This window comes from Rhipicephalus microplus, unplaced genomic scaffold (genome assembly GCF_043290135.1).
Source record: "Rhipicephalus microplus isolate Deutch F79 unplaced genomic scaffold, USDA_Rmic scaffold_56, whole genome shotgun sequence".
NCBI lineage: Eukaryota > Metazoa > Arthropoda > Arachnida > Ixodida > Ixodidae > Rhipicephalus > Rhipicephalus microplus.
In genome coordinates, this window is record NW_027464629.1 from 50872 (window position 1) to 74039 (window position 23168).

The 23168-nt window shown below is 45.8% G+C and overlaps 1 protein-coding gene across 1 annotated transcript in view; it reads left to right on the top strand.

Annotated features, from left to right (window-relative positions):
* The first annotated feature begins 5466 nt into the window (after positions 1–5466).
* The window catches only part of LOC142788359 (splicing factor, suppressor of white-apricot homolog), an 85816-nt gene continuing 68114 nt past the window's right edge, over positions 5467–23168 (top strand). Inside the window, exons 1-5 of the mRNA XM_075884919.1 lie at positions 5467–5651; positions 6860–7032; positions 10035–10142; positions 11218–11282; positions 13781–13991. Of these exons, the coding sequence (XP_075741034.1) occupies positions 5467–5651; positions 6860–7032; positions 10035–10142; positions 11218–11282; positions 13781–13991 (742 nt within the window). The remainder of the gene's footprint in view (positions 5652–6859; positions 7033–10034; positions 10143–11217; positions 11283–13780; positions 13992–23168) is intronic.

A 23168-nucleotide genomic window follows, 5' to 3' on the forward strand; every position in this document is an offset into this window, starting at 1 on the left:
ACACTGAGCTTGATCTATGATTTTGTACCTAATCAACGGAGAATAAGAGCTAAGCTCCGGATTCATTATTAATGTGGCTTCAAAGACGAGAAAACAGCACAATTCGCGAGCAATCGAGCGCCCGTTCTCTCTCTCTATTTCGTTGAACTGCTTGTGCCCTGAGATGCCACTTCAATTTCTTTTTGAATAAATGTGGCGATCTGGAAAGTTGTGAGCGCCAAACAAGGCGCTAACAAGAATGAGAGAGACAGGATGGGTGCTTGTGAACGTCGCGTGGAGGCATTAGTTAGCGCTCGAAATTTCCCGATAGCAATGCGCCATGTGGCAGGATTTCAAGTTTTGTTAAAATGTAGCGATGACACAGATCATGGGTTTTGTCATGTCATTTGCTACCAATTAAACAGTGGCTGCGTAATTTAGGTTACCATGAAAATTGTCGCGGCCATATTTCAAGAAGGAAGGAGGCAGAAACGCACCGTTCATGCCATACGTGATCCTTCATCACTCGTGGAAATCAATTTATTCAAGCTGTAACGTGATTGAAGAATTCTGTTACTTCTCGGCAATCAGAGAGGCTTTTAATTCTCCAGTCTCTTTATGAGATATTGCTGCCATCTTTTTCCAACAGGCTTGCAGCTCTGTTGCACCGACATAGCAACACCAATGTTTTTGATGATTTTTTCATTGTCATTCAAAAACTTTTCCATTCATAGTCATTTTTGAAGCGCATAAGAACTGAATTCCTGTCGTTCGTCACCCGTCACTGCGTTCGTCCAGTACACACTGCAAAAGGCTTGATGGCAAAGTCGTTTTCTATATTCAAGTTCCTTGTACCCAACCTTTCGCGCTCTTTGTGCACTTCAAGGAATTCAGAAAGACTACAATACAACCCAACGAGCTGTACACCGTGCCATCGGGACTGGTATGCATGACGCAAATATGTTGCGAGTGGTCTCGCAGTGTTCTGCCATTGTGCTTCGTTCCCTGTTCCGTGAGCTCAAGTTTGGTCGACACGTGGCATCGTTGCGGCGCCATTGGTGTTGTGTTTCTCGTGTCTTTTCTTATACACAGTGTTCTACGAAGAAATGCCTCTGTGTAGCCGCTGGTGCCGAGGTCGCGGATTACGTTTTTGCTTCTTTCCTTCCGCAGCTGTGGTGACAAATGGTGGTTAGATTATCGGTTATTTCTTTACTTATTTTAGCTTTCTCGTTTAGCTAGTTTTCTGTATTCTTGCCCAAGAAAGGTGTGATCCAGAATTTTTTTTTCGTGGCAATGACCATAGGTATCTGCGTACATGGTTGCAGCTCCACATTTCCAAGTTGTACGACTCGGACTGCCCTGCCGACGGCCCCTATTCTCTTTCTGCTCTAGCAGCCATGACCGTCACGTTCTTCCAAACCTTCTCCTCCTACCTACTTCTAAACTATTTTCTCCACTCTCCCCTTTCCCTTCAAAGGACTGAGCCATGGTCTCGCAAGGAAAGATAGTGTCTTTTTCTTTTTCTTCAACCACACATTCATCCATTCAGGGGAAGCTTGCATGAAGTAACTGGTTTGGAAAGCAGGTAAGGTTCGCGGAAAGTCACCTCACCTACCCTGATTTGTTCCGGGTCAACGCTCTCGAGGTGCGCCAAAAGAGGCGACAACACGAAAGTCATACTTCGAATTCTTTATGGCTGTAGGCTCCCCTCGTCAAAAACTCTTTGGACACGCCTGCCTGACTGACGGCCTAGGAAGAGCTGTCGGAAATCGAGGCAGCTTGATTTGTTCGACGTGCCACGAGACGCGCTAAATAATAAGCCGAGAGGTTGGGATTCCTCGTCAGGTATGTTTCCCACACTCTGTGGTGCTTTCAAGTCTTTCACTCCCCCACGACCTAGCCTGCCTAGCGCTGCAGGCCCTATTCTGCACGTGCGATGCAACGTTATCGCACTGTGCTGTGTTGTGCGTATTATTGCATTATCACCTACGTTGTGTTTCTCTCTCGCCGTGTGACGAACTGAACGTGCATCCTTTCTATTTCCTGGGTAGAAAAGAAGGCAGTGTTTGACTTTCTCTCTCTTTCTCCTTCTCGTTTTTTTATCTTTATTCGCTGCGCCGTGCTCCCTGCTGGGCTGCAGAAATTAGGCGCCTTCTTCTAACCACTACCCCCACCATTTGGGGGACGGAGATGAAGACGACAATTTTTTTGGACTGCCCTGATGAGCTAAGATCTCCTAGGAGACAAGACAAGACAAGACTGCCCTGGACTGAATGGACATGCAGTCTGTCCATTTACAGTGATCTGCAAGGCGGTTTTCCTGTAAGGTTTATTTTCTAGCCAAAAACTATCGTTCACAGACTGCTTTTCTCCCTCATTGTGTCTTTACCTCTTCGAATTCCAGCGAATGCACGCGAGTACAACAAAATGTCACCTCTCCGAATTCCAGCAAAGGCACGCGAGCAGAAGATCTCAAAAAGGTGAATGGCAAAAACAAAATGAGCGAAAAAAGCAGTCTGTGAACGAGAATTTATGTTTGGAAAACTAACCTTACAGAAAAGCTGCCTTGCTGATTATTGCAAACTGTCTATTGTTTTCTCCTGAAGAGAATTTTAGGAAGATCACGGCTTAAAACGCGAGCACCGAGACGCTCTGAACCAGCTCTCAGAAGCTCTCATCAAGCTTCCATGATGCTACCTTTAGACTGTAAATAGTGAACATAAACGTTGCTCTTATCAGCCCCGGCTACTCTGCTTGACTTCTACCTGAGACTTGGCTAGCTCCTTCGAACACATCACGAGCAAGCAAAAGGGCACGGAGTTGTAAAGATGAAAATGCGCAACATCACATCGCTTTTATTACGTGACATATTCGTTCTCCACCGCATTCGCCCGATCGTGTCCACATATAACTTTCCCGTTTTATAGCGACGACACACCGTTGATTGCGGTCACGTCATTGAATGTCATTTAAACAGCGGTTGCATTATTTATTTGCAAATTACTTCTTCATAAAGTATGGTGAAGTAATTTATTATTTGGCCACCTGAGGAGCTTTCTAACTTGTTTTTTATCAAGACTTGAATATAATGTTAAATTTTATTTGGTTGACTCTGATCATTACCTTCGCAACAGAAGTACATCTGTCAGCGACAATCATTCTTAACCTCTCCCAGTGCCAGTAGGTCCGTTCAAGTTACGTGATGAAAACCAGTTTGCTGAACTATGTCATATATGACATGTCGCTCAAATGTCGGTCTCTGCATTTTTGATGAATCCAGCCGTCTTTTGTAAATTGTCTACGGCAAGTTTTTTTTTTAATTTGTTTTTGTTCTTTTTAAAACTGGTGGTCTCAGACAAGCTTATTACGCCTCTTCTCACCACTGGATAGCCGTTGTTACGCGCGGCGCCTGGGCCGAAGGGGGAGGGCCGCGTTCTTTGTTCATCAAACAAGTCACCGAAGGGCTGCCAGCCTGCTGTCCGCCGTGTACTGTCTATCTTAGCCGGGAAGTGAGGTGGCATTCCGACACCATAAGACGTTCGACGAGACGACCACAATGGTTTCTTGGTGTCACAGGTGCAGTGTGGTGGCCACACCCTAATCAAAGACCTTGACTTGAGCGAGTGTGAGCGGCACCGTCAGAAATGGTGTGTGTGTCTCGTGATTCAACAGCGCGTTCTGGACCGATTCCCTGATTAAGTCAAAACGTACACTTTATAGTGAGCCACCCAGCTCATTCGCAAAAGACCTCTCGCCCTGTCTGTACAGAATGTAATAAATACTCTGCTAAGTTTGCCATCTTACTCCTGAGTGCACATGCGTTTTCTTTTCTGTCTCTCTACACACCCTTTCTTGCCCCTATTTCTCAACCCTCAGTGCTAGGCAGCAAACCGGATGCCAAGATATGGTTAATCCCCCAGCCTTCCTTTCTCTCTCTTGCCATCTTACTGCCTTGGCATCTTCATCCCGGGTATCCAATGTCTTAAAAGGCCGGTACAAACAGACAAGTTAAAAAATAAAACAGATGGTGAATATTTTCTGCAGCATGTTCAGACACTGCATATAAGTGGTCATCCTCGAAAATTATCAACTTTAACACCGCGGACAGGTGCTGATATACCCTGAGTAGGTTCGAGCATGTATTATGCCTCGACGCTTTTAATCTTCATTAAACTTCTCCCTTTCGGTTTCATCCTTCGGGGTTTTGTGTAGTTCTTCATCTAACGCCTAACCTCCATGTCCTTCCTCATTTATTCCTCCTCCTCCCTTCATCTAACGCGCTGCATTCGTGCTGCACTGCTACCACTTCATTTCTTCTTTATGTACGCCCTGTTTCGGGCACAATTATAGGCTGCCATCTTGGACTGATAATGATGCTGTTTTCCATCCGTATGAATATTCGAATTGTGCTATGGTGAACTCGCACGCATCAAAACGCTGGGCCATTACATTCAACGTCGTATCACCATAATCATAGCTAATTACGACACAAAAAACAGATAAATTGCTTCTAAGCCTAAAATGGCAGTGTCTATGCTTTACAGTAACTGTTACATTTATTTTTTGTCAATTTGTCCAATATGTCAGTTTATGCAGCGGCCGCCGAACTCGTTCCGCTGTTCATAGTGGTACTCTCGGTCTCTGAAGCTGGATGAAGATAACTAAGAAGCCTGGTTTTTACTGGCTACATAAAATGTGAAACGAAACTATAAATCACGATGAAAAAGAAGACAAATCTGTGAAAAGTCAGTACTGGCACATAAATGGCGCGCCGATTGCGCCGATGAAAAACGTCGGCGGCGGCGGCGGCGGCGCGGCGAAAACTATTGGCGGCGGCGCGCCGACCAGTCAGCGCACACCTCTAGTTAGCAGCAACCATGACCTACTACACTCCTGACCTGCCCAGAGAGCACCTCTTCCAGCGCCCACGTTCTAGTTCATACCTTCTGCCGCTAGGGCCGTCACCTACGAGCGGCGTGGCGCTAGGCAGCACCTGCTCGCTGACGTCATCTTCACTCTTTGTGGTCAAATTTTGACCAACAAAGCACTCGTAGTGCGTATTTATGATCCAAAATTTAGAATTATTCAGAAATAATAATACTAAAAGACATTCAGAATTTTTTTGCAATAAAATGCACGCTACCACGCATAGGCTGCCCTACATCGTGTAAATCTACGGGTTCCCACGTTTGTCAACCAGTGTGCTATAAATACTCAAGCGCTCTGAACACCTTGCTTAACCAGCAATGTATGGGAAGAAATAGTCACATATATGCCGCCAGTTCACTACAGAATGCAGGCATTCTTATACCAGCGCCTACAAAACAACCGTAAAGAAACAGACGAACAGGTTATAGGTAGCGCCACCTACGGCGAGCGATTGAACGAGAGCGGGGACACGCGCTCCCATAGGAACCCCGCTATCTGAACAGGTCAGGAGTGTAGTAGGTCATGGCAGCAACATTGCGCAGAACGGTATTTAGCAAAATGGCGGCTCCTGCTAATGGCCGTACGTGGGCCGCAGGCGGTGAACGCAGTGGAAAGTCAGACGAGGACCTCTTAGTGTTCGGTTACTCGTGCAAACTGTTCAGGGACGACGAAAAGGCGATGCATATTGACCGCGGCAAGCATTTGATCCCGTGGATGGGCGACAACAGCCTAATGATTGACAGGTCCGTCTCCGAGCAAACAATGTCTGCCCTCACTTTCTGGATTTTCAATCGTGCAGGTTTTTACTGATGTTTTGACTTATCAGCATGCCTTTTTTATCACTTTTCTCTTTCACTCGCTGCTAACGAATCTGCCCTAGTTGTTCTAGCGTCCCGGCGGCGGCGCAGGATGTGGGAGCCAGCTACGGAGCCGGGAGCGAGCACTCCGGCGCTTCGAATCAGTTTGTGTACTAGACGAGGGCTGTGCCCTACTGGGCGCGCGCTTGGGCTGTGATTGTGTGGCTCGTGTGTGTTTGGTGCCGCCCAGGCTTTGTCTGGGCTCGAGAGAGAAAGGTATACACGACGTGCTGCCTTGTTGTGATTGTTTCTCTAAGTGGGTGTTTGCGTTCGTTCATCCGAAACCTAATACCAGCGGTATGATGCGCAGTAAACCGTCGTGGGTTTTCCTGTTCTGTTCACCACGTCTATTCTTCTCATTTCAACGCATATTTGACGTACTTGGAAAATTTAAGGTTAGTTTATGGCATTCGATAAGAACTGATGCAATAAGCTGTAGTGTAGCAGCGAAGCGTTGAGATATGGAATGTCGCATCTGTGTGGAGCCGACAGTGGTAAAGTGCATTTTGTTCTCGTAATGTTACATAATATCTGGTTCTGTAAATCTAAATCAAACCACTAGCGATGCGCTTGAGTTCTAAGCTTGGGCATGTTGTACTTTTTGTGGCGTCGCAAGGCAGTGCTCATCAGAAGGGTTTGGTCTAGAGTTGTGTAGGTTGTGATGCGTTTACATAGCTCATTGGTAGAGAATGTGCTCCCTGTCTCACTTCACTTAGCTTTCAAACTTCTCAGTGCTACATGTGCGTTGGTCGGTGATAAAGGTCCATGGCCAGTTTATTTTATTTGGTAAGGGCAACCTTGCACCTAATGAAGCTTTAGGATCAACGGCAGCAACTTCGAAGTAACGGGTCAGAATTCGCAATGCTCAAATGAGCAGTGAAGCCAGACCGAAGCGCCAAAAAAGCCAGCACAGTCAACCCACGATGTAGCTTCAAAGTAACAGAAATCAATACGGGGGCCTTTGTTGGTAAGTCTGCCAGATGCTGTTACCTATTATGCAGAGAGCAGTGCGTGTTTTTGCCTAATGTCTTTCTTAGACAAAACGAATTGCAAAGTATGTAAACTAATCCGCGTGCTTTGTGTGTGCTGGTCAGGTATGATGCGAGAGGCTACTTGCACAGCATCGAAGAATACGAGCCGAAGCCTGGAGCGGCGCATCGATACGCCGCCTCACTTTCGGAAGAAGAGAGAGCCTTGGAAGAGTTGTGCGAAGAGGAGCGGTTCCTGGCGCTCTTCAGGGACCTCCACGAGGAGTCCATTTACCAAGGTGCAGCTGCATTTCGTTTGTATGGCACGTCTCCATTCCGTCGTTGCTTAGCACAATCACTTACATCATCTACTCACAACCCCTCCACACTGATTGGACAAGCATGAGATCAACCACAATGTAAATAATTTTAACCTCTGGTTGAAGAGACGAATTTTAAGACACTTGTTTTCTTTAGCACGGTAAAAGCCTTATCGGCCAGAGTGTTTACTGTCGTAATAGTGATGCAGAAAACTGAATATTTAATCTGGATGTTCTGACATGCGGCAGCTGTGTAATCATATATGCGCAACACATGCTGCAAACATTCAAATTGAGCATGAGAGTTCTTCATGTTGTAATGAGACAGTATGCCATGCGTTCATGCACTCCTTGGGCAAGCGCCACGGCTTGGCGTGTCCCACTGTTCACCGCGAAGAATGTGCCTTTTCTTGACATCTAGCTCATTTCGCTTTGTAAGCATGACAGAGTAAAGCTGGAATAGATAATAATAAACAAAGTTTAATTTTGAGCCCTAGTTATTGTGCGCATGTAAGGATCTGAGTATATACAGCCATGTGCACAACTCCGCAATCTAGTTTCAAAGTTCGTCTGCTAGGTTGCGCGGTGTACCATTCTCTCGTGACTTGTAAATGCAGTTTCAAACCGTTAATCCTATGGGGATTGCCGAAAGGATAACTGTGTCTGTCACTTTGATTCAAAGATTTACCAGTTCCGCCAGCATGTGCTCAAACGTTTTGGCCAGTAGTCTCCTATTCCTTTAACAGAAGTATTTGTTCGTGTAGGTGTTCTTCAGCCTTTGCATGCCTGAACACGGCGATTAGAAGTGGACACAGGCATAAGGCAGCATATCTAAATTAGATGTTGTTCTTGGAGAATGGACTGATTCTGTGAGGACTTTCATTTACGCTACCACCAGCAGTAGCAGTAGGCTTGCTTGAAGAGCTATATCAGATGTCACCTAACTAAGTTTAAATGATACTGTACTGGGTGACAACTTCTCTAGGCAGCAGTGCGGAAGCTACAGAATGGAAGCGCATGCCTGCTGCTGCGCCAAGAAATGGCACTAAAGTTTACTGATATTCTCACTTGCCTTGCTGAAACAAATGCTGCTTTATGACGTGTTGTGCTACAATTTGTACAGCAGCTTGCAGCTAGTTTCAATTTTTCCCCCTTGCAACTTTAACATGTTTCAAAAATTATAGACAAAAAATGTGAATGGGAGAAACGTTTTCACAGTTCTGTGTGCATTTTAGTGTTATAGTATGAGTATATTTTTCTTGGAGACGTAAACAGCGTGCTAGTGGCCACACACCGACCCACTGCGTCATGGATGCCACGTTTACTTGGGAAAACTGGTGAGCTGAAGAGGTGGTGGTGTGTAAGAAATCGAAAGAAAAGGAAGGCACTCATGCAAAATGAAGAATAACTGCATTTTACGTAAGACTTTGCGCAACTATTGGAGTTCTATAATAAATAAGGAAGCATTCATTTCAGCACGGAAAACTCGTGTGCTATATTTTGGTGCAATAGCAGCCATGCACCTCTATTCTGTTGCTTCCACAGCGCTGCAAACAAAAAAAAAGCTGTCTCCGAGCATTGTACACTGGTTGGCATTGTTCTTTTATAATTACCTACCCTTTGTGGCTCCTAAATACTCAAAATAAACCTTCGTGTAAATGGCTGAGGGCCATAAAAAGCAGCGTTAGTTGTTCCTATGAATGCATTAGCGAATGCCAGCTGTTCTTTAACATCTGCCTATTAATGCGAGCTTAGCTTCTGGTTAAGACTGCACTTCAGTGGAAGGTAGAGGAAGGTATTGTCGCAGAGTGAGTTAATATTGGTGCTACTGCTTAGGGCTGTACTTTATCATATTGAATAAAAAAGATACATTGTTGTAGTTATAATACCAATAATTTTTATGTTGTAATAGAGAATGATTACATCTGTTTAACATCTCTGTGTAAATGTTTGCAGCATTCGGATAAGCTTTTTCCATTCCACTGCCTTCATCTATAAGAAATAAAATCTCGCTAAATTGAGCACCAAAGCCATCTGTCATAAAAACTGTGATTGTTGGTTATTTTTTGTGTTCATATCTTTGTAACAATTCCTTTCATTTTTTGTACGACATTTGTCCATACAGAGCCGCGTTTCAACGCATTTGAACGACTCGCCCGTATTTTACTCAATGTTTATTCATGCTCATTTAATGAATGTTAATGTCAACTTCTCCTGTATTCAAAGAAGTTTGGTGATGGTGCAGACACACTATTCTTCATGGGAATTCATACAAACAAGTTCCTGAAGTAGGTAAAGCTGCCCGACTAAAGCAAAGGCAACGGGGCGAAGCCTGATGCAAATAACAAATACCAAATGATGGTGATGGCGATAGGGTTGTCGCACATTTGAATAGGGTGGGCAGGTATGAAAATATGCGGGCGTTCTGATGTTGATGATAGTGAAGGATACCGAGCTGGGCATTGTTTTTACAGCTGCGCGTAAGTTTTTTAAATTTCTATTCGTTATTTTGAAGTGTTGTAGAGATATAAGAGGAGTAAAGTTTGATATGTTATTCTGAAATTCGTATTACTGAAATATTGCTACATTAAGCCAATAGTCATTTGAACGGTGATTTTTTAGAAGACATTAATTTGAAAAAATCCTTCATCTGAGATTTGGTATAACGAGGTTTGACTGTATAAACTATTTTTGTAATCAAGCTAAATTTTAAAGAAGTGCCCATATAGCTGCAAATGACAATCAACATCACGTTGATTCTATCGTGTGCATTCGTATGATTATAAAATTGAGGGATCAAGTTTTGTGGAACATGTGATGTATGCTGGGCCTTCAATTTGGAATAGCTGCTCATAATAAATGAAAATGGTAACATTAAAAAGGGCCACCTTGATGCGATGTTATGCTATAGTTGTGCCATTTTATGTGTATTTGACAAAGCAATTTAGCATTTGTAACTGGTGATGTGCTGTCATTTGCAGAGGAAGAGCTCAAGCGTCTTAACGTGGCCTTGAATGCGGACGGCACCTACAAGGAAACCGCCTTCTCTTACGACTCTGAAAACTCCGGCCTGGAATCTCAAGACGCTCGTGAGTATAGTTAGCAAACCTTTTAGCTTGAGAACTAACTTTGTCTGTTTGTAGCAAGTTTTTTGTGTTTTCTTTAGTGGAAACTAATCTAGTCATGTGTTAATATATTACGGCGATAAGCCTCTCTTGTGTGAAATATGTGGTGATTCATTCAATTCTCTGCTAGTATTATCTTATGTCTGTGCACTAGATGCCAATTTTAGCACTGAAATAAATTATCTGTTATCTTCTTGCTCGATTACATGTCTTGCACTACTCTTGTTCTTTTTCATAATTGCAGTTGAACTCTGTTTATAACAGTTGAATCCCACAATAACGAACACTGCTACAATGAAGTTTTTGCCATTATTTTTTTTTTTTCAATTTGCACTGAGCTGTTCACAAAAAAACAAAATAAAAAAGTGTTTTGTCACAACCAATAACTTTCATAAGTACTTACACTTGAACGGAGTTTGCCTAACTGCTACCACATAAAAAAGACACGCTTGCCTAGGATTATCATTAAATTCTGATTGCAAATTGATGATTTTTCATTGATTCATGACTTCCAGAGCAGTGCAGCCACACTGCAGTTAAGCCACCTTTATAGAGAGGTTGCATGCGGATTGATATACACTAAAGGCCTGACCACACTTATTCGTTGCAGTGCGTCAGAGCGTGTAATCGCATTAATAAGCCACCAAAAAGCCACTCGCTGCAAGGAGTGCGTGTGATCAGGCCTCAATATAGGTGCTTTCACGGCCTAGCACGGCTCCAGTGCAGAGAAACCACCTTCACAGTGTTTTGCATGCAGAATATTATTCACCTACTTATCCATTCCGAATTATTCGAAATTTTCAATAATTTAGTTTCGATTCAAAAGGAATTTGAATACTGCATTGTTTGTTTGAATATTCGCACAAGCCTAATCATCGAAATGAACTTTTTTGAAAACGAGCAAAAAACTTGCTTCGGCTCCATCATTAGAACTCAGCACCAGACTTCGTTTCATATAAGAGATCTGACGCAATTTTTATGTTAGTTTGGTACATTTGTCAATAAGCATGTGTGTATATGTGGCTTATTTTGATTGCAGAGGATGAGGCTGAAGTACCATTTAAAGCACCCAAGGGACTTCACATTCCAGTATCAGTACCTACAGTGAGTAGCCATTTTCTTTTTTTTTTTTTGCATTAGCGCAAACTAGCATAGGCTTACTTGGATTTCGCTAATTGGGCAAGCAGTGCTACAGAACCACCTAAGCTAACATAATTCGCGACGGCCACCAACTCTAGGTGGTGCGCCATGCAATTCAAGGTGGCACCCGGAGGAGGGGGAGGGTCAAACAGTTTGCTGGCATAAACGCACGTAGGATGTGTGGAGGTATGACCCTTGCCACGTTAACCAGATGAAGTGATGAGCAGCACTGAAATGGGTATGAGGCCAAAATACTTTCCCAAATCATGTAAAGTGCTAAGTGTTTGCCGCCTAAATATTCGCCAGCTGTGAAAGGTTATGTTACAGCTCCACTACCATGCATCAATGATGTTTGTGAAATCCTGCGCGTGCTACAAAAAATTACATGAACTAGAATTGAAGTAGAAAGTGAATGGCATTCCAAGGTACATTCAAACCTCATTGTAACGAAGTTGCATCTTATATGGAAATAAGCTCGTTATGTCCAAAGGTTTGTTGTAAAGGTATATTTTTAACACTATGTCTATTGCAAGCCTGTCCTTCATTTACTGTGTTATAACCGATACTTCCTTATATCCAGGATTATTATATTGAGGTTTGACTGTAGTACCTACCGACCCTGCCTAAGAGGTTTGTTGCAGTAGTAGACCACCGCGAGTAGCACCATCGCTGCCGCATGGCTTTGCATGTTTAAAGAGGCCCTGTTCTTTTTTTCTTTTTTTTTTCATGTAGCCATGAAATAGATTCACTAAAAAGGATTATCGATTCACTGCCACAAAAACTTTTAGAACCCGTCTAGTACGAGCGGGGTTGCAGAATTTTATCGCACGCTACAATCGCATTCTCTCCTCTTTTCTGTTTTTCTCTGATGCTGTTTGGGGCTCTCGTTTGTCTGTTTTCCCTTCGATGTGTTCCTTCGTGTCTCCCGTTGCAATGCTCCTTTTCTGTCTTTTTTTTTTCACCGAAGGAGGATAAGACGTCCACAGAATGCTGTGCGAAATTACATGTCCGGTATTTGAAGATGCTGCGTTCTTGGTCTGACGACCCTGTCTGAACACTGCCTCGGCGCGTTAAGATTAGCAGGTGCGGCTAAGCAAGCAGAATATCTCGCTAATATCGACAAAACGTATTTGATGCTTTATTCTGAGAGTGAGATGAAACAAATCGACGGCTGTATTGTACCATTTTTTACTGCTGTCAGCGCAGTGGGTGCGTAGCAAAAGCAAGTCCGGATCGAAGCGGGTGGTCACTTCTGCATGGGTGCTGCCATGTCGATTTGTGAACACAGATAGCGGTGGTAACCGACACAGATAATCAAGTGCATACGAAATAAATGGGAAAAAAATAAACATATCATGCATCAATGTGGTGTAAAACACATCAAAGAAACGCCAGCTCTAGCCAACCATGTCAATTTCAAGGCACTTGTATGTGGGACGACATTTCCCTGCGCAAGCGTGTGGCTTTCTTACACCCCGTAGCTTTGGTAGCGCTGAACCAAAGTGGTGAAACAGAGTATAGGTGCAAGTCAAGAACACCGATCGTGTTCGAGAATACAGACGGCGCGCAGGTAACACCGACAAGAGGCGAGCCAAGGAAGCTGAGTGCAAGCGTCTTCAACGCGTTTCGCCTCCCATGTCCTTGCATTTCAAACAAATGTTTACTCGAGTAAATGTTTCACCGAGTTTCGCTTCAAACCGTTCTTCCAGCACCTGCGTCCACACCCGGGTCAACGCCGTGTGCACCGCTGCTGCTTCGCATCATATCATGGTTCTCTTTTGGGAGATGGTCCACAGTTTTTTTAATTGAAACAAGGCCTGTATAATTGCCTTTTTTTTTTTTCATTCTATGAAAGTGCGAAATAACTTCGAAAAGTTGCAGCATGTGAGTTTCGGTAGAATACAAGTTATAACCTGTAAATTATGTTAGGTTTCAAAATTTTTAATACTTGAAGCATATAAGCCATTATAAAAAGCTGTTGAAAACTTAGAAATTTATGAATCGCTGTGAAGGTAATATGTTCAATTAACTTGGAACTGGGGCTTCGAGGCAGTGCGAATTTATCTTGGGGATGTGTTTTTATGGCGTAGCATCTCTTTTCTGCAGTCAAACCACTTTTACAGGTTTTACAAGCGAACTGATGTACATCTTTTTGTTCATTTCAAATACCGCAAAATTTTCAGTGATATGAATTTAAATAGAAGTGAATTCAAACGCTGTATCATTCATGCAAATATTCAAAGCATTGGAATGTTCGCACACCTAATTACAAGCAGTCTACAGTGTATTTTATCTTATGAAGCAGCTTTAAAAACGAGTCATTACAGTGTAACATGGGAAGCATAGGAGCAGCAACCCTTCTTTAGCTGTGTCATCTTTTCCTTGACAGTTCTGAAGATTCATGTAGTGATTTGCGGTGAGACCTTGCAATCACCGGGCTGCTTGATTTGTCTTCCTCGCAGCCCCCAACTATGAAGTTGCACGCCATCATTGAGAAGACGGCCCTGTTTGTGTCTCAGCACGGAGCCCAGATGGAGATCCTGGTGAAGACCAAGCAGGCCGGCAATCCCCAGTTCGCCTTTCTCTCGTTCGACCACCCACTCAACGTCTACTACCGCTTCCTTGTAGAGCAGATCAAGTGTGGAACCTATGTGCCCGTTGAAGAGCCTACTGGTAAGGCTTATGTTGGCATTGATGCCAGCTTTTTTGTCAGATTATAGAACTCCCGCGTCTCTGGAAGCACATGTGACGTTATGTGCACTTGCACCTAGATAGTTGAGACGACCCTTCAGGTTTTCCTGCGCTTGAGCACTTGTAGGCAAAGAAGTAAATTGAAAGAATGTGCATGCGTATGTCTTTATTTGACTGTACTGCAGCGCCTTGTTGACTTGAAACTGTAAATTTGAGATAAGCAGAGTTTCTGTTTTTCTTTATGTGTAGCATTCATGACAAGGTTATAGATATTATGATAGTCACAAATGCTTTAAGATCTCGTTCGTTTTGTATGTGCGGTCATTCTCAAATGCCACCCCCAATGGCTGCGAGCTTGAGGTGGCTTCAGGTTTGACAGTGGTAACCATTCAACAGATACTCGACTAGCTAAAGCTGAGTATCTGTTGGCCATTAGGTGGCCATAACATGAAGTCAAAGAACATGGCCATCAAAATTGGCTATAGTAATCACGCCTTGATTTTCGCACTAGCACGATCTCCAGCCATAGCCAGTGCAGCCATGCAGCCTTGCAGCTTAGCAAAATTTTGTAAATATCGCGGACAGGTGGTCTTGGCAGTCGATGTCACGCTCGATAAGCCAGCATAGTCCCAAAAAATCGAATAGAGCACTGAGTGGTGTCCAAGTTTTCGGTCGTGAGTTTATGTTACTCCAATCAAAAAAGTGGCGGTGTCGCAAAGGTGTTCAAATAAATGAGTGTCCGAATAAATAAATAAAGAAACTGTAGCGCTAGTAGTAGTAGTAGTAGTAGTAGTAGTAATAGGCACACCTATTCAGCCACATTCAGCCACAATTTACAGGCCGAGCGTTTCGACCGCCTGTGCAACCAGTCGAGCTGTTCTTCTTCCCCTTCGGCGCCGATCCAGTCAAGCCAGGAGTTAATGGAAAGGGATGGGGGAGGGTATTAGCTAGATTGCTGAGCAGTTGGGCAGTAAAAGAGCCAGTGTGACAGGTCGGCATATGGGGAGGGGCAATCGGGACAGCAGAGGTTAGACCTATATTTATAAAGGAAAAGGCGAGAGGGGGTTATCAGGCAATTCATTTGGATGTGCCGTAGAGTTCGAGCCTCGAGCGCAGTGAGTGATGGATGAGGGGGAGGGTAAAGACGCTTGTCTAGCCAGAGTTGGAGATATATCTCCTTGATAGTGTGACGCAAAGAGATCTGCCCATCCTTATTCGCAGAGCTCTCACTGTCTTCCAAAGGTGTGGACCAGGGAATGAACGGTGCCCGGTGCAATATATCGCAGGCAAGCTGATGAGCAAGCTCATTTCCGTTAATACCTGAACTCAAAGGAACCCAGGGGACGAAGACAGTGGAGAGTTGAAGAGCAGAGACTGCTCGCTCTACCTCCTGTTAAAGAGCAGGGGCAACGGATGGCGGTGTGAGAGTCAGAGTAAATCGTGTACTCGGGGAGAGAAGGGAGAGAGGAAAATGACTGCATAGCGTGGACCATAGAAAGGACCTCGAGCGAAAGTACATTTGGCGGGTGCAAGTGTGGCCCGCTGGTGTGCGTGTCAGGTGCCGAAAGGTGTGGATGGTAGATAACGTAGCCACACGAGCCCTGAGGAGCCATGTATGAGGCATCTGTGTTGGCAACTCCCTGTGTAGAGGGAGGAGGGAAATAATGTTGTGCTGCCGCATGACGCTGGCCGGCGTGAAGAACGGGAGGCATATTGGATGGGAGGGGAAGGATGCGAAGGTTAGAAGCAGGGGTGCTAGTGGCAGAAGGCAAGGTGGGAACGGAAACGAAAATGTGAGGGATACTCGCTTGGGCTAATAGCCATTGGCCTTGTTGAGTGAGAGAAAGACGGGCAATCTGAGAGTCTTGGTGTAGATAAATAAGAGAACGTAATGAATAGAAGAGGCCTGTTGCAAAGAGCTTAGTGGTAGAGGTAGTGACAGGAAGGTTTAGAGCTGCCTTGTAAAGGCCTGGTAGAGCTCTTTTGAGTATGTTGAGTTGCGTTTGGGTGAACTGAACGTAGGGTACAAATTACAAGAACTTGTTAAGGGCGAGCACATGTGCAACCTGGCACGCATGAGCCTCGTAGAGCCCCAACTGCCGAGTGACAACGCGTCGCAGGAGGCGAGTCACTGAGTGGCAAGTTCTCACAGCGTGATGTAGGGCCTGCGCGTTCTTTGTCGCGTGCAAAGGGAAGCCAAGAACTTTGCATTGCGGAATAGTGGGGATGAGAGAGCTAGAAAGATGTAGGGAGATGAGGGTGTTGTGGGAGCGCTGGTACGCAGCCGGTTTAACAAAAGTAGCTCACATTTTTTCGGTGCAGGAGACAGGCCAGCAGTAGCGAGAAAGGAAGTGATCAGGTCCTGGCCACGTTGCAAAGTATCTTGCACATGGCCGGGACACACAGATGTACAGCAGAGAGCGATGTCGTCTGCATAAAAATTATGGTGGAGGTCAGGTATTTGGGACAGTTGGGAGGCAAGGGGGATCATAGCCATAATAAATAGAGTAGGAGATAGTACGGTACCTTGAGGAGTGGCGCGGGTGAGGGAGTGTGGGTTAGACAAATGAGTATCGACTCTAAAGCAAGCAACTCGATTGGAAAGAAATAACCGGATGTAAAAATACATGCGGGAGCCCCATGACAGGGAGGAGAGTTAAGCGAGTCTGTGGTCATGACTCACGCTATCGAATGCCTTCCGCACATCGACGGTTACAAGAGCATGGATGTGACTACGAGAAGGTGAAAGAAAAGTGTGCTGAAGAACAAGGAACATGTCCTGCGCACATACGCGGCGTTGGAAGCAAATAAGAGAAGGAGGGAAAAACTCTTTCGCCTCAATAAAATCAGACAGTCGAGTCAAGGCCATTCACTCAAGACTCTTGTCAACGCTCGACGTCAAAGAGATAGCGCGAAGGTGAGAGAGAGATGAAGGCTTGCCCGGCTTCGGAATCATGCAAATTAGAGAGGATGTCCGAGAGCTTGGAAGGCAGCCGCTGTTTTATGCGTCGTTGAATGTGTGTAAGAGAAATTCCTTCGCGTTGTTCGGGAAGATTACGTAGTGTAGTATACGTTATCTCATCCTCGCCGGGAGCTGAGCGGGTAGATTGAGTGGCTAAGGCAGCTTCCAACTCCCTGAGCATGAATGGGCGGTCCAGGTCTAGGTTAGCTTTGCCACAGTAATCTGGGTAGAAAGGTGTGAGGGGGGTGGGAGATACATAGATTTAAATTGTCAAAAGCATCAGATGAAGTCCCTTGAGTGAGAGCTTTAGCTAGGGTGGGAGCAACGGCAGGCTTGGTACCTAAGAGAGACCTAAACAGAGACCATTATGAGCGCGAGTGCAGTGCCGAGTCAAGGTCGTCACACAGCGTGTTCCAATGAGAGTGCTCGAGGGAAGTGCCGTAAGGATGATTTCAGCCCGCAGAGCATCAATGCGGGAGGAAAGTTGGACGTTATGTGGCTGGGAGCGGAGGAAGCATTTCAAACGTTGATGACGTCGCCATAAACGGAGGAAGTGAGGATCAGGGTCAGGAATAGGGAGTCGAAAACAAGCGCGGCGACTACAGGATGTCATTGCAGCGGAGATTTGCAATGTCCAGTCGTCGTAACTTTCAAAAGAGTCAGACAAAAGATTATTACGGAACGATTCCCAGTCAGTGTGAGCGACTCGTTGTTTCCGCCTGTTTTGGATAAAAGGGATGGTGATGTGTATGAGAAAGTTATCACTGAAAAGGTTTTCAGCTGACACCTGCCAGTGAAAAGGGAAGGAACTTTGAGAAAAAGTGAGATCAGGTGTAGTGGAGCGCTGTGAAACGGTGCCCGCTCGAGTAGAGGTGTCAGGGGTATTAAGAAGGGTGAGGTGGCGTTCCTGGGCGGGGCAGTGTAGAAGGCGACCTGGTTTGAGTGTTTGGAGAAAACCCCAGAGCCTATGGGGAGCATTAAAAGTCACCCCCAAGGAGGATGTGGGTGGTCGATGGAAGGAAGTGCAGTAATTGGCCAAGAGCACTAAACATAGTTGATGTGACAGGGGGGTTGTAAAAGGGCATCGGAGCGAGAGAAATACGGGTAGATGGTTAGTAATAGACCACACCAACTAGTGGTTCAACGAGAACGTCATTGCGTACATAAATGGGCGCAAGTAGCGTTCCTGTCGTAGCATGATATGCACGGTAGCCGGGGACAGTAAGGGCCGTCCGAGTCTCCTGTATAAGGAGAAAAGGGGGTAATGTGGGCGGGTAAGAAGATATTGGTGGATAGGGTCCTATTATGACGAAAGTTGCGGCAGTTCCACGGCAAAATCTCGAGGTCCTTTTAACGCGCCATTAGGTCTTTGAAGTTGAGCAAGCACGTGCACATTCCTTCTTTTTTGCCAGGGCAAGCGACTCTTGCAGGGAGTTAAGCGTATAGGTGAAGGATTCCAGTTGCTTGGATTGGGTTTCGAAGGTCGTGAGAATCCGGACAATTGAATTTTCCAGCTGGACCAAACGAGTATGATGCGCAGTGGTGTTGGTTTCGACCATGTCGGCCAATTTGGTTACATGGGAGCTGGAGGTCGGGGCAGTGAGTGTGGCGAGTTGCTTATTTAGCTCGATGAGTTGAGAGGTAAGAGAGGATGCGGTAGTTGTGAGTATCTGCGTCAGTGCGAGTATTTTCTGTTGTAGCTCATCTGAAACGTGCTGTTGCTCGCGCTGGTTGCGCTGCAACATAGCCAGTCGTAGATTGAAGGAGCGGCTCTCGTTACCCAAGGATGATGAAGGTGTGTTTGATGAAGAAGGGCACATGGGAGGTGCCCCCTTCACCTTAGTGGTATAGGAGCCCGGGGGGGGGGGGATGTTGCGGGAGGTGAAAGTGAAAGGAACACATGCGCTGAAGAGGAGGACAGCGAAGGCTGAGTGGCTCGGCGCATGGCTATGCGAGGGAGAAAAGCGGCTTTGGCACAATCGCGTTGCTTAGCTAGAAGGTAGGGGCAGGTCGAGTAGAGAGATGAGTGGGTGTTGACTTGGCAATGGATGCACCAGGGTTGGGGGCAAACGTGAGCATCGGGATCTGCTGGTAGTAGAGAAGCACAGCGGCGGCACTTGGCCGGAACGCTGGGTTGAGGGCATTCATGAGCATGGTGCCCTATAGCAAGGCACCGAGTGCAAGTAGGGGGCTTAGGTTTATGTGGACGGCATCGGAAAGAAACGAGTTTAAAATACGCAAAGCGAGGCATGACGGTTCCAGCAAATATTATGAGAACAGATTGAGTGGAGCCCATCATACGTGCCACAAGTATGTCTGAAGTGAAGGATTCGAGGTCATGCAAGAGCTGAGATGATGTGAAGTGACCACCGACATTGTGTATGATGCCGAGACTTGATATTGGAGGACTGGGGGCATAGGGCTTAATGGTGATCGGCTTACCATTAAGTTCCATACTTGTAAGGGACAGTAGGAGGTGAGCAGTGAGGGGCGAGTGCATTTTCAGAAACGCAATGCTTTGAGCTGGTTTGGTCTGAAGAGTGACCTCCGCACTGGCCTTGGGAGAGAGATTTGCGGCGGCTATGATGGTAGCAAGCAGGTTGTACAGAGGAAGTTTCGGCATGAGTGTTCCGGGTGGAAGTTGGATTTTGACTGTGATGAGCTCGGAGCGGGGGCGGGTAGTCGAGGCAGGTTTTCGATTGGCACTAACGGTGTTCCAGCTGCCTTCTGGGGATGGCGAATTGTCTTCGTTGACTTGCGACGCCATGAAGTTTATTTCCGTCGATAAGTCGTCAGCTGACGTGATGGAAGGCAAAACTTCGGCGACGGAAGGAACGTTGTTCGTTGAAACGCTCTTGTCGACAGACTCGGAATTTCCTATACACCCCGCGCGGTGGTCTAGTGGCTAAAGTACCTGGCTACTGACCCGTAGGTCGCGGGATCGAATCCCGGCTGCTGCGGCTGCGTTTCCGATGGAGGCGGAAATGCTGTAGGCCCGTGTGCTCAGATTTGGGTGCACGGTAAAGAACCCCAGGTGGTCGGAATTCCCGGAAACCTCCACTACGGCGTCTCTCATAATGATATGGTTGTTTTGGAACGTTAAACCCCACACACATATCAATCAATCAATCGAAATTTCCTATGGGTAGGCCAGGCGCAGACATGGTGAGAACAGCAGCAGGCGGGGTTCATTGCAACGGCAATGCTGCATTACGGCTTTCGGGCTGTGGCGTTTGCGTGGTTATCAAGCTGGGAGTAGCAGAGACGCTGCCAGCGTTGCATGTTGCGGGACCGTGCACGCTGTTGAGGAACGCTGCCTGTTGCTGTATTGTCGGTGTGGCGCTGGTGACATTGCCAGATGTTGACAGCGGAGGCACGGCTGTATCAGCGGTACGACCGGACGAGGCTGGGCTTACCAACAGGGCGTTAGTCGTCATTGGTGTCGAGTGCTGGGCGGGACGCTGCATTGCGGAGGTGCAGGCGCGGCGCGTCTGGGTTAGCGCGGCGCCGCGTCGCTTTGTACTTTTGAAGGGGCCTAGAGGGCCAGCCTGGGGTTGGACCGGGGCCCGGATGGTGTCGGCGGGACCCGGAAGTTTTCTAGAAGGAATATTGAGCTTGTCCAGACACGGGCGGGGCCCGGTAACAGGCCAAGAACACGTGAAAGCGGAGCACTGTATGCAGCCAGCCAAACAAAACTGCACCACCTGGTGGTCTCACTGTAGTCCTATCCAAAGTGCTTTGTCTGATTTGGTGACGTCTTGGACTATTGTAGGAAGTGACGGCTGGTTGGCATAAGTGTTGCATATCACTTGCTTTGTCTGCCTTAGACAGCTATTTGTAGATCCAGTTTGTGGTCAGTGTGTCAGGGGGCTTGACAACAGATCTAGATGTGACGGACGTTCACCTGAATATGTATGTAGACTTCATTTAGAGTTCGAGGTGCACATGACCAGGTGCAACATTCTCATGTGCAAAAGTGCAAATGACGATGTATAAAGCGTGTGTTAGTGTCTTTTTTCGTGTAGCCCCCTAAAGAAAATTAAGAAGTGTTGTTTTCTTTCATTTCTACTTTCACTGATTCTGTTCAGGGGGCAATGAAAATTATCTTTGTTCTTTATGAAGCTAAAGGGATGAAATGTGGCATGCAGATGCCATTTGTTATGCTGATATCATAACTGAAATCGGTTTTGAGCTATCTAATATAACTTCTGAGTTACAACACTTGATAGACTCTCGTTGTCACCCCAAAATTAATTAGCTAATTAGACACAAGTTTGTCAAAATGTTTGCATAAGGATATTTACAAGAGTCCATTTTGGGCCGTAATGCTATTGGTTTATCTTTAATACCTAAGTAGGCACACAAAATGTTTTTTCTGAAATGTCCTGGACATATTGTCCTACCATCAACTTTTACAAAAAGCCAAGTACAAAAGCCTATGATGTGCACACAAATATGAACAGCTTTACGGCACTCACCAATGTCTCAGAATCCAAGTGCAGGAAATGGACTGGCTATAGCTTAAAGGCATTGGGATGACTGAAAGCAACTGCTTAAAAAATGATACCTGAGAAAATAAAGCTCAGAGTAATTGGAGCTTGAAGCTGATAAAACAGAACTCGGATGAAAGCTGGCTTTATTTTTCATTAGAGAAATGCATCTTTGTGGCCATCCTGAGCTCCAATCTGTCCTCTCTATGATGGTGCCAATATGGTGGCACTTTGCCAAGAGAAAGCTGCAAGTTTGCATTTTGCTATGCCTACTTTTCACATAGCTTACGACGACAGCTCACCAGTAAACTGCTTGTTTCTCAGCTTCTAATACTTATTTTGATCTAAAATCACACTATGATGTAAAACATGCTCTCAGGATTACAGAAAAAAATTAATCGAAAAACCGAACATTTTGACCAAATTTACAATTTCCAGTGCCACGTCCCCTTCTTAATGGGGAAGCAATGATCGGGCAAGTTCAAAAGTCTGACTTATCAGCCCCCTGAAACATGCCACGAAAGCGCAGACAATTTAGAATTTGTCTTTTTAGTGCACTGCGAACGGCGAACGTTACCGTAATTACTCGAATCTAACGCGCACCTTTTTTCTGGTTAAGCGAGTTCATAAATCGCATGCGCGTCAGAATCGAGTACGGAAAAAAAATGAATATGGTCATTCCATTGCCATCGGCATTTTCAAAATGGCCGCCCCCTACGTGCGTCGGCATGGCACTGTGGCCATTTCTGCCTATGTGTTTCCCATGTGCGGCACTTCGTACGTGTACTAAGGAGTTCGTCATCTTGTAGTGCATTAGCATCGACGGCATGGAAGGGCCGACTCCAAAAACTCGAGTGCACCACGATGCCACTTTTAAAAGAAAAGTCATCGCATGTGCAGAAACGGATAGAAATCGGGCCGCATCGCGGTCGTTTGGAGGTCCGGAAACGTGCGGGTGCGTGCGGGACTGGCGGAAACAAAAGCAGAAGATTGTGTAGGTGTTCTGTGAGATTGTCGACAGCAAAGCTTCACGCAAAGGCTTCAGTGGACCACAGCAGGGTCGGTTTCCGCAAATTGAATAGCTGCTCAGCGAGTATGTGCTTGAGCAGCGAGTGGCCCGTGACGACAGAACGGCTCCAAGTGCGGGCTATGCAGTTAGCCTTAGAAAAAGGGCTAATGCGGAGCCAGTTGAAAGCGAGCAGGTGCTGGCTAACTAACTTTATGAAGAGGAAAGGCATTTCCCTCCGAAATCGAACGGGCATATGCGAAAAGTTTCTGGAGGAGTACGATGAGAAGCTTCACAGTTTTCAGAGGTTCGTCCTAAACTTGCGGCACAACAACTGCTACGTGCTTGGGCAAATCGGTAATGCCGATCAGACGCCTCTTTACTTCGACATGCCTGGCATCACAACCGTCGAGAAGAAAGGGGCGAAGCAAGTTCGCGTGCTGACATCGATCCACGGTAAAACTACAGTGACGGCAATGCTCTGTTGCATGTCAGATGGGCACAAGCTTCCGCCGTACCACATATTTAAATGGAAGACGCTCTCGAAAGGAGTCGTTTTTTCGAGTGGTGTGATCGTGCGGGCCAACGAGAAAAATGGGTGCGCATTGCAATCGATGTCTTATTTTTCTTTTTTTTTTGTCGTGGAAACCGGGTACGCGTTACAATCAAGGGCGCGGTAGAATCGAGTAAATACGGTAGTT